The sequence below is a fragment of the Rhipicephalus microplus genome, chromosome X (genome assembly GCF_043290135.1).
Source record: "Rhipicephalus microplus isolate Deutch F79 chromosome X, USDA_Rmic, whole genome shotgun sequence".
Lineage (NCBI taxonomy): Eukaryota > Metazoa > Arthropoda > Arachnida > Ixodida > Ixodidae > Rhipicephalus > Rhipicephalus microplus.
Window position 1 is genome coordinate 129,304,475 of NC_134710.1, and position 12,162 is coordinate 129,316,636.

Consider the following 12,162-nt stretch of genomic DNA (forward strand, 5'->3'; position numbering starts at 1 on the left):
GCGGAAACTCCCGACGTCATGACCATCTGTTTTGTTTCATCCCCCCCTTTTTATGGCATTTTTTTTTACAATTTACGTGGCCTTTCGTTTGCCGCTGTCATATTTACAACCTTAGTCGAACACAAATAATTCACTTATAACAAATAATTGCGTAAATTGTACACAGCTAGCATTAACTTCCGTTTGAAAGCGTGGCATTTTTTTTACCTGGGCCCTTCGGACAACGCGGGCCAGCGCTGGTACAAAGGACTAATACTACGACGACGATGCATCCAGGGATAAAAAAAACGTGAACGTCAGTAGTATTTCCCGCGAGAGACGGCGACCACCGTCAAGGTAGAATAATTCTCGTGTCTGACCAATAACATAGGAGGGCACACCACATAGAAATCAGTGTTTTTTTTTTTTTTTTGCATGCATAAGGGGCTGGCTGTGACAAGCTACGCCCTTCGACTTGCACGGCACAGAGAAAGTCAAAACGAGACGCAACTGCTTGCACAACTCCGGTTCTCCTCTATATACCACCAGTGGTCAGACGGTCCGTGTGCAGACAGTTTTCCTGCTATGAACTTCCCGAGTCTATGACCTAATCTTGTAACCTCCCGCTGAGTCAAGCGCCGAAAGTGGTGCTGGTACTTTTCGCGGCCATTCGCTGTGACGTCCGACGACGCGCAAGGGCCCAAGCTGTCGCCCCGCCGCGTGGATCGGATGACTGCCGAGTCGGCTCGGGTCGCCGCGAGGGTAGGCCAAATATGCGGCCGCCCCGGCACGCGACTGAGATCCCTTCGTGGGCGCCGCAGACGATCTTCTTGGCACCCGGCATCACTCCGCGCTCATGCGAGAGCGCGCGGCAGACGCCGTTTCTTCGAACATTCCGGGCAGATGCACCACACTGCGTCGAGAAGGCGTAACTTGGCAAACAACTCTCGCAGCTGGTAACATACAAGCCCACCACCTGCCACGATACGAGGGTATCAGCTCCTCATCCGAGGCACTTCTGGGAAATGAAAGGCGAAAATTTCACCCGTCCACTGCAGTTCTGATAAACCTGTTCGATGAAGGTAAGGCCTCTGCCACGGCGTTCAAGCTAAACAGACGCGACCTAGAGAAAAGGTCAACAGGAGACAGACCGACTCCGGCAGGCCGCGGAGGGCCGGAAATGCCTCGCTTTTTTTCTTCGCAAAGCGAGCAGTCGAGTCAAGCAGCACGATCCCGCGGCCTCGATTCGAAGCTGTGATTCCTTGTTCGCGGCGCCCAGAATTGCCGCCGTTTGTTCGTCCACAACATTCGGCACTGCGCACCACAAACGACGCGCTTCTGGTTGCGGCTTACGTAGTACCTTTGAACAGAGGAATGGCGAAGAGGAGTTGGACCGGGACGCGGGAAGAACCTGCCGACGGCGAGGTTGGCAATTAGATCTCAATTAACAGAAAGCAAACCAAACATTTGAAAAAAAAAAGTCAGGCATGTCATTCCACTGACAGTAGCCTTTGAAATACAGGTTTGCATTTTGTTGTATTCCCAGTGGTTCGCGTCCTCATACAGGAATATCCGCAACAACCCATTATCATGTTATTCGAACTTTTTTTATCGCTTTCAGCACGCTATGCATGTACTGAGCACAGCGGACAATTTGAATAAACGGTCGGAAATCACAGCAGGACATCCAATGGCCGGATTTTATAACCAGTGGCGACAAGGAATGAGGCTCCTGTGCAATCTTTACGGTCCCATGTACAGACGCGGCTGTGCACTCGCCTCTGGCCTCCCCACTCAAGAGTTTTACGGTCGTATTCTGACAAAAGAAATTCGTCTCTCGAAGTTAGTCGAGTATTTTGGTTAGTCCAATCTCGCAAGAAAAATCCAGTAAAACACCATTCACGGTGGTGAACCCTTCAGGCCCCATTTTGACGGCCCACAGATGCTTCGGCAATGCTGTCACTCCTGTCCAGTCTAAAAGAAAAGCCGACCAAAAGAATCCAAGCAATATTTTGAAGGGAACTGAAATGCGAATAGATGTAATGAGAAACGAGTTTTGAGACACAAAATTGTTGAGGGCGCGACTATACGGTTCAGTAGCGAAAGGAAACAAAGCACTGGTTCGCGACCGTTCTGACATTACAAACATATTTAAGAAAAAAATCACCACATGCGCACTCTTTTCCATGCGCCACTCTTTTAACAGTAGGCGGTCACACCACATAACAGATACGGAAAGAAGAAAAGGTGTCTACCGCTGCATGTGTTTGGTCAGTAAGCCAGTCACAGCAGCCAAAGCACATGGGTTATTCCGCGCATTTTAATTGCCCAATATTGCCAAGGCACGAATTAAGCTTGCGCACATTCGCAAGAGTAAGTCTGGATAGGGACACACTACTGACACGACGTGGCATCGTTGTTCACGGATGGCTACGAAGCGCGTGAAAAACGTTGCCACCAGAAATGACACTCGTTACATGATGACCTGGCGGTGGTCGTTGATGAAAGACGCTGCGTACCACGAACTGAACATACTCATAGTGTGGAACTTGGGCAAGTCGTGAAAGACGTCCCAGCACGCATGCCGAAACACTACTATCCTTTACCACGCAGGTATCGATCGCTCGTGTGACAAGGGGAAGAAAACAAGCGAACTGGCTTCACTTTTCGCTTGCATCACACTTCCGGCGTGGTACGAATCGCACGAGATTTGACACATTTAAACGTAACAAGCCACGCAGCATCGAATTATCTTATTTGATCTTTTTTTTTTTTCACGCTAAGACACGAAAACAAGTGTAATCGGCTACAACAAACATACACAAGAGGGAAATGTACGAACACTCCCGTTTCCGCATATAACCTAAGATTTCGAACACCTTCACACGTAGAGATAACATTGAAGAAGTATACACGGCCATTCAAGTAGGAGAGTAGGGCACTTTTTTTTTTTTTTTCATATTAGTCGCATCTAGGTACGGCACGTTTTATGAATGTCGGAGCGAAATGATGTTTTACATGGAACACGTATTCTCACCTTGCGCATTTTTGCAGTCTCGGGGCACCACCACGTACTCGTTGGAACGCGTTCCCAAGTCCACGATCGTCACTGTGCGGCAACGGAAGAATTGCCAACGTCCCCTGGCATGGTTGTAGCGACTGCCCGATTTTTGTTGTTGTTGTAAAAATACTTCCACGACAGCGAAGAGCACTTCCGGCGGAGTCCGTGCTTAGTTTACAGTCTCGCGGTGCGATGTACGCATGTCAGGCGGAGAAGCGGACTGCGACAGTAAGAGTTCCAGGCTCGAGCAACAGACGGTCAGACGGCTCCATGTTTGCATCCGTGGCGGCTCGTACCCAAGCAGAGAACGACGGATAGAGGTGGATGCCTTCTCACCGAGAGGACGCAGGCTTCGAGGCGACACGCACAACGAAGAGATTCGGGCCGAAAATGTAAGACGCCCCAGAGCTCGCCAATGAAGCGACACACAACCGCTCACGGCACAGCCCCACACAGCTGCCGCACTCCTCGAAACGCTCCACGACTCCGGAGCAGGGAAAGCCGGCGGGAAAATCCGCGCGGGCGCGCTGGCGACCAGCCTGCAAGTGTCACGTGGCTTATGACGTTGCTTAAAAGCAGGGACCGTCTCCTCATCTCCGCTGGTACGTGTGATGGTTGCGAGGAGTTCACTCTCTCGCATTGCTTGTAAATTTACGAGCGCGCGTGTTCTTTGTGGCGGCCAGCGCTCGAAGGGACGCGGCTACATTAGGGCGTATCTCCACAAATGTCTACAGCGAAGACGGGATGAATACATTAACTAAATCGGCAGTTGCTCGTCGAGACGTCGGCAACCTTGTGTACAGTGAAATAACAATAATAATAAGCCGCGCCCTGCTTCACCCAGTAGGTTCGCGGACAGTCGATGAGCCGTGTGAACGACGCTTTGTCAGAGCAGCGCATTTCGCAATGCTCGGGTTACTTGATGCGGCCGGCTCGGATTGGAAGTTCTGTCCTTGTGCGTCGCATGCATGTCATCTACTCGACGGGAAATGGGATCTCGGCCTTTTCTGAACATCACCCCACATGCCAGCCGAGACGGCGCGAGATGGTATGCAGGCACAATATAACTGCGCAGTGCGCATGCTCCGTGCGTCGCTCACGTTTCGCTGTCTATGCAGCCAACTATATTGCTTATCTACCAAGAAATATGACGTGTAACATAAATTTTGCTGCACTGTTTTGTTAGCGAGATTGTCGGCATTCAACGGAACACTTTCTATTCATTATTTCATCCCCTGTCTCATGCTCATTTGCCAGTACGAGCTGTCAGATAAGCAGACATGCGTGGCGACGTTGCCGGGGAAAATGAACCGCAGGTTGTGTTCCTTCAAGTGCTTATTTTGCTATGTGACACGCTAAAGCACATAATTTAGCAGTCAATGTTGTAAACATAGCACGCACTCTTTATTTATTTTTCTTGGCTGATAAAAAGAGTGCGAGCTTGTTTGGAGAGAGCTGAAGTGCAAGGAATTCCAATACGTTATTTGTAGAAAACAAAAACAAAGACCAAACTCAGAAAAGAAGGAACGGTGTGTGCAGTGATATTACTTGAAAAAGAGTAGTAAACAAACAAAACAGTCGGGACCAGCGGAACAACAAAACAAAGATAAAATAAAATTCAGAGCTGCCGCGTTCGTATATATTATAAACATTTATAGGAGTTAAAAGAGTGATCATTAACAGAACAAAATAAAGTATGACAAACGTTCAATGAACATACTGTACACACACAAAAATGGAAAATCTTCGGCGCGCGCGCATGTGTGTATGTGCGTCTTTATTACCATGACTGCCGCTCTTAGGTGCCGACAAAATAGTTGGGCGCCGCGTCATTCTCCGTCTTAATGGTTCTGGAGGTTTTGTCCTCGTCGAGTCAATAATGTATTCAGGCCGGCCTCTCGCAACGACGAGGTTAACAATGCATCCGAAGGGTTTTCAAATTTCGCTTGATGTCACTTTTATCCTGCAATGCTTTGATGCGGCGCTCAGACCTACACTCTATGATGGCGTGGCTGTTGGTAAGTGGAAAGTGCTATTACAAAAGGACGGACGATCTTTAGCCGACTATTCGTAATGACGTTGGTACGAAAACAACGGGATTTATATTTGCAGAATAGCTAATTGTATGTCAATGGTCTAAACAGAACTTCTAAATTTATATTGGCGCCGAATGTTTCACATGAAATTCACGTCGCATGACTGTAAAACGATATGATCACAAACAGTTGTGTACGTAGTATGTCTACCTGCATGCTATTGTGTGTACCTAGTGTCTATGTATGTTTAATTAATTATTATTGCGATAGATTTTATATGGACAGTCTTGGCTAATTTTTGCCATCACCGCCACCGTCATTCACGTATATGTATATGTATGTAGATAAATATACGGGGAAGAATGCGGCAGCCTTCTCTTTCTGTGGAGCGAACATCGCCTTTCCGGCTGGGCTCGTCTGCGTGCCCACTTATCTCGCCAACGAACAAGGTAGGGGGAGGGGTGCTTATGGTTGCCCCACTATCGCTGCAACAATCAGCGTGCGCCTTGCGCCCCCACAGCAGGCGGGAGCTTCTACGGGCTACGCTCTCAACACGAAAAAGTGGTGCCAAAAGTATGCCTGGAGCGGCCGTGTTCTCTTACGCCAGTGTTCTGTAGAGTTACGTGAGATTATATTTAAATGAGTTGACTGCCAGCCTCACTTTGTATATCAACGCTGTCACTATACGCACGAGCCTTGTTGTGGTCATCTACTGTGGCTGCGCAGCAGGAAACTTGGTTACTTAGCAAGCGCATGTTTACCGTGTGGAGGCACTGGGGGTATACGTATACGTGTCGGTATCGATACCGGTGGCATCGGAACTTTCGTGCCACCAATGATATCAGTATAGTGCACGCATATTGTCAGTGTCGCCGTGCTGTGGTATACCTGTGGTCGCTCGATGTCATAGACCACTTCAGCGCGGTGACAAAGAGAACCTTCTCCAAGGCAACTTTCACACGGGAACGAAGTGTTGTCAAGCTACCTGAAAAAAGCCTCTTTCTCTGACTTCTCATGATCTGTATTGCTCATAAAATAAACAATTACTATAATTGTTCTTATTCAGGCTGCTACCCGTTCTGAGATGGAATCGTTCACGCCGCGCCTCTGATCGAAGACGGCGCTTGTGCATGTGAACTGGATTTTGGATAAGCGGCACACGACGCACCAGCTTTCTGGCACCACTGTTCAGCCGCCACCCATCACACAAATGCAACATCACAAAACGGCAACGAGAAAATGCTTCCCGCGAAGAGAAAAAAGATCGCATTTTTCTTCTCGGTGAGAACAACGGTACGAACAAGCGCCGACGTTTTTTATTGTTTTGTTTCTAACTTATTTTCGACGGCGCAAAGTCACCCAAACCAGTGTCAGAGTCAGGAGACCATTTTGAGCGTTCGTCACTTTTTTACTCGGCTTTCAAAGTGACCCCGAACGGGCCGAAAAGGGTGAGCCTACGTGCCTGTTTCTTTGGTTGCATTCTATTTTCTTCGGTGCCGAGTCATCGCAGTTTAGGTCTTCGAGACTCGAGACATTGATCCCTTCCCGTTTTCTGTCTCAACTTCTTCAAGATGGACGCAGAGCGCTGTGTGCATGTGGAGCGATCCGGACCCTCACTCGGCACCCGAGGCACTAGTGGTTGCGAGAATGGCTTCAGAGCCTTCCAAAGCCGTTACCCCGTCGGCACTCTATAAAACCTAAAAACGAGGACAGCAGGCCGACCTCCCCCGAGTCTTCTCTGGGGTGGAAACCACCACCGAGCGATTCCCGGGACACCATCAGCCGCCGACGCATTGCACACTTCCGGCAAGACCGCAGCGGATCCGGAAGGAGCGTAGTCTTCGATGGTCGCTCTTCGTGCACCGCCATGGGGAATGCCACGGCCCATTTTGTACTTCTGTACAAAATGCATTGACAGAGGAAAAAACACAGGCACGAGTCACAATGGCTGATTGGCCCACTCGCGTGCCTGTCAGCTGTCCATCCTGCAGAGCGAACATCGCCTTATTTCGCTTATTTAGTGAGCGAACATGGGGAGGGGGGGAGGGGCGCTTATGCATGGTTGCCGTGCTATCGCGGCAACGATCAGCGCGGCTCTTGCAACCTTAGCAGGCGGAGGCTTCTGCGGGCTGCGCTCTCAACATGAAAAAACGGAAAGTGTATCTGGAGCGGCCGTTTCCATATAGATGTGCTCTACACATATCAAACTGCCACCAGCGTCGACGCACGACGTATAGCCCTTAGTAGCAGCATGCGCTTCCCACGGAAGGCGCTTCTCATCAACGCCGTCACTGCGCACGAGCCTTGTGGTCATCTACTGTGGCCGCGGCGCAGGAAATTTGGTTACTTAGCAAGCACATGCTTACTACAATTAACATCGCTCCTAAACATGCTAGCCTTACTTTGTAAAACATTCGAATATGTTGCTATCGCATTCATTGCTCCGACCTTTTGGTGAAACTGTGACTTTTTTTCTAACACAATCTGTCCTACGTCTTTCAGCATATCTGGCGTTATCTGCTCCTCCCCAGCAGCTCTGCTTCTGTGCATTTCCTCCAAGGCTTTTCTGACTCTTTCTGTCATTACTATAGTCGGATGTCATCTGGGTTTCTGCTAGTTCTTACATTATGATCGTGGGTGTCCCGGCTACTGTACACATCCCTGTAAAATTCATCTGCTACTTTAACTATAGTATGCATATTGGTAGTTACTGTGCCTTCCTTGTCCCTGAAATCTGATTTTTGCCAATCCCAAGTTTTCTCTTCACCGCTTTGACGCCTCTTCCGTTCTTTAGAGCATGTACGATTCACTCCATGTTATACCTTCTTTCATCGGATACCTTACGCTTGTCAATCAACTTCGAAAGCTGCGGTTCTATTTTGTCTGTTGTGTTTCAGGCTTTCATGCTTTGATGTTTCTTAATGAGGTTCTTCGTCTCCCGGGACAACTTGCTAGTTTCCCGTCTATAACTGTCATACCTCCAACTTCCACTGCGCACTCCGTAGTGATACTCGTCAGATTTTCATAAATTGCACCAACGCTAAGGCAGGTGAGAGCCGAGTATCTGTTCTGAAGCGAGACTCTGAATCCCTGTACTGTCCCTCTCAGTGCTATAGCTCATTCATTGGCTTCTTGCGTATCAGTTTCTGTCGTTCCTTTTTCAAGTCTAGGTGAATTCGAGACCTTACCATTGTATGGTCACTGCATAACACCTTGCCAATCCCTTGCACATCCTGCACGATGCCTGGGTGTGCACTTCAGTATAAAGTCTATTTCGTTCTTACTCTCGCCATTAGGGCTCCTCTATGTTCACTTACAGTTCACTCATTTTCAGTAGAAGGTATTCATGATCCGTAAATTATTACGTTCATGCGAATTCTACTAACAACTCTCTTCTGGCATTCCTATTGCCGATGCCATAATTTCCTACTGCCTGGTCTCCAGCCTGCTTCTTCCATACCTTGGCATTGAAATCGTCCATCGGTATAGTATACTGTGTTTTTACTTTCATCATCATCATCATCATCATCAGCCTGACTACGTCTACTGCAGGACAAAGGCCTCTCCCATGTTCCGCCAGTTAACCCGGTCCTGTGCTTGCTGCTGCCAATTTACACCCGCAAACTTCTTAATCTCATCTGCCCACCTAACCTTCTGTCTCCCCCTAACCCGCTTGCCTTCTATGGGAATCCAGTTAGTTACCCTTAATGACCAGCGGTTATCCTGTCTACGCGCTACATGCCCGGCCCATGCCCATTTCCTCTTCTTTATTTCAACTATGATATCCTTAACCCCCGTTTGTCCCCTAATCCACTCTGCTCTCTTCTTGTCTCTTAAGGTTACACCTACCATTTTTCTTTCCATTGCTCGCTGCGTCGTCCTCAATTTAAGCTGAACCTTCTTTGTGAGTCTCCAGGTTTCTGCTCCGTAGCTAAGTACCGGCAAGATACAGCTGTTATATACCTTCCTCTTAAGGGATAATGACAATCTACCTGTCATAATCTACCTGTTTTTACTTTACTTATTGCCAATTCCACGTCCTCATAGAAGCTTTCAACTAATACGTCAACATGGCTGGATGTAGGCGCGTAGGCCTGTACCACTTTCACCTTGTATATATCTTATTGAGTTTAATTACGATACCCAGCACCCTTTCGTTAATGCTATATATGGTATTCCTCTATGTAACCAGCTATATTTCTGTGGATAAGGACTTAATTTTGTCGAAGCGCCTTTCGATATATACATAAAGTTCATGCACTGCCTATTCAACTTCTTTTTTGCGTAGCCAATTCCAGCCCCCCCCCCCCCCAAAAAAAAATGTACCACTCAAATTGAGCCAATTACTGTGTGGCATATCTAAGAATCCAAGTCAAAATTGTACTTTTGATTACCAGCGGTAGCAGGCTACATCTACATTTCAACTGCAATATTGCTTGAGGTATTTTAATTACATGGGCGCACTGACAAAAAAAAAAAAATATTGGAGCCGGCTGGCCCACGTTGTCAGAAGAGAGCAACTGTGTTTTTCGCAGTTCCACTCTCAATGTGAACTTGAATTTCCCAGAAAAAAACAAAAAAAAAGACAGGACAAATGCAATTTTGAGGGGAAAGCGCCGTCTTATATCGCTGAGCGGCTTCGTCCGAACTTCAATAAACGGTCAGCCCCCCCCCCCCCTTCCCTTCCCTTTTACATTAAATAGGAAAGACAAAAAACCAGCAGCAGGTACTCGAGTAGAACATGTGAAAGGACACGGCAATTACACAGGGTGGTGTCGAACGAAGTCGGGTTTTTTTTTAATGCCGCGAAGGAATGGTGTTATCGACGAAAGAGTTGTTGCGAGAGGTGTTTGTAATCACCTGAAGCCGCGCACACGACCTGCTTCACCCAAGGCGTACATCCGGAATCACTGCGGCGAAACTATGCCACTTTATACTGCTTCCGAGCTGCTTTATTTGAGGTTTGTATATGTATTTATTTAAAGTGCATTGCTCCCTTCCAGCCTGGCAGCCTAACTATACTTGAGATACCACGCTGCGAGGTCACGAAGGTTACGATCTCTACAGGCGTGACTTTGAGTGCATGCTCGCGCACAAAAATGAACATGAATAAAAAAAAACAAAAAAGAAACAGCCAACTTGGCAGAAACGCCACACGGAAGCGCCTACACTGAAAACGTGGTTCTGCTTGAATCCCACACCAGGTGCCGCGATGCAACATTTCAAGATGGCCCCCCACATATTTGCAGTTTCATGTACGGCAAATACGTTATGAGGGACAAGACAATGCCATTGCAGCGTGATGTGCCTGAAATCAAAGCAAAGCGGCCGTATAATATTTATATGATAATACAAAGTTCTAGCTGGCGTTACTTGCACTTGTAGTGGTTGTTATAACATTCAAGGTAAAGTTTTGTTGATACTATGGTATGAGCAGAAATGGGCTTTTTGCACAACGTATATGAAGCATCGTGAGATCCTACAGCAATAAACTGTCAAGGAGACATCCCGTCATCACGCACGAGTATATTAGAGCAGCGAAACACGACAGAGCGAACGAAATAATGACAGAAAGACGTCACGAAGAGAATGCGTTATGATACATAGAAAATATTTAGATAGCTGTTGAAACACCGTTATAAAAACTATAATGCAACAAATAGTCAAAGGCAGAATTATATAAAAATGTTTTGTTGCATACTACTAAAAAAAGAAATATTCGACAAAAATGTAAGTAACCTGTGGATACAGTGATAGCAGTAGAGCAGAAAATTACAGGCGTAAATAAAAGGAAAGAGAATAAAAACATTAAATTCCTGAAAAAGTGGTTTTAAAGGGGGGAAATTGTTTTTCTAGCAATATTTCAGTCAATTTGCGTGGTATAACTTATGCTGAATATTTAGTTAAGTAACTTATTGGCTGCCAATGCCTGAGGTTCATATAATAGATAAATATTTCTACGTTGAAGACGTATATCTAGCCAACGTATAGATGTTGAAAACGTCGAAAGCACTGACGCATGGCTGCAGTAAATCATGTTCGTTCGCAGGTCTTACGAAAGGTTTGAATGGAAAGACATACATTTTCTGATTACGCCAATTTCCACCAAAAAAGTATAGTTGGAGAGAAGAGGTTGGCATAGAACATAGACCTGTTGTGGTTTTTTGTTTAATCTTAGCATGTTTTTATTACTTGAAGATACATCGACGATGTCGTTTTTGTATGGGTGGGACACATAATCGTCTAAGTGATGCGTCTCGGAAGTTACTAATTAAGCAAAACAAATAAAAGGACAAATGGCACCTCGATATAACATAAGCTTTCTTGACATAAATGGAGAGACGCCAGGCAAACTGATGCGCATATGGTGATAAGCAGGTGCCACGGCCTTTGCTTTATCCAAAAAGAATAAGCTTATCTCTATTTATTTTCCTTGTTTTTCGAAGGAGTTTATTCGCTGGCTGACTCGGAGTGACTCATTCGCTATCTATTTGCGTATATGCTACGCGAAAAGTCATTGCAGTAGTCACTGCAGTAGCCTCCGACGCTTCGACTCGTTTGTGAACAGGGGGCGTCATCGACATACAGAGGCTAAAGTCCCTAAATCTAGGGACTTTAACCGAGGTGCGCACGCGGGAAGCTCTCCCCACGCGCTGTGCTCGTAGGCAGCTTCGCAGGTGTTGTGCCAGTTTACACGTGATCATAGATGGCGGCGGCGAGCTATGATGACTAATGGTGTATTGGTGTGCCGCCACCCTCCCCCAGCCACCATAGGCGAGCTTTGGGCTGAGCTACAGTGTAGCTGGGCGGAGCAAACGCGCCGAGTCAGTATGTTGACGGCACCCACCCCTGTTTACAAAGCTCAAACAAACAATGCTGTGCGAGGGACAGGCGGGGCAGGCCGTCTCGGTGATACGTGGTTGCTCGGTCGCGAGCGTCCATTTGCTGGGCCTCACCTGAGGCCGCGACACGGCATTTTCCACCGACCATGTGGAAGGCTCGTCGATCGCAGAGCTTTACCAGCGTGTTCCGCGGCTCCCGACGGCAAAAAGGGCAAGACACGTGATCCACGCTGGCGAACACCCA

The 12,162-nt window shown here is 47.3% G+C and overlaps 1 protein-coding gene across 3 annotated transcripts in view; it reads right to left on the reverse strand.

The window, feature by feature from the left end:
* The window catches only part of p130CAS (Serine_rich_CAS and FAT-like_CAS_C domain-containing protein p130CAS), a 164,344-nt gene that overhangs the window by 82,577 nt on the left and 69,605 nt on the right, over positions 1–12,162 (reverse strand). The window contains exon 1 of one of the 3 annotated variants that reach the window (XM_037427722.2): positions 3,017–3,462. The exons of the other annotated variants lie outside the window; for them this stretch is intronic. Within the exon in view, the coding sequence (XP_037283619.2) occupies positions 3,017–3,025 (9 nt within the window). The 5' untranslated portion in view covers positions 3,026–3,462. Of the gene's footprint in view, positions 1–3,016; positions 3,463–12,162 lie in introns of those variants that run through there. 3 annotated transcript variants of the gene reach the window in all.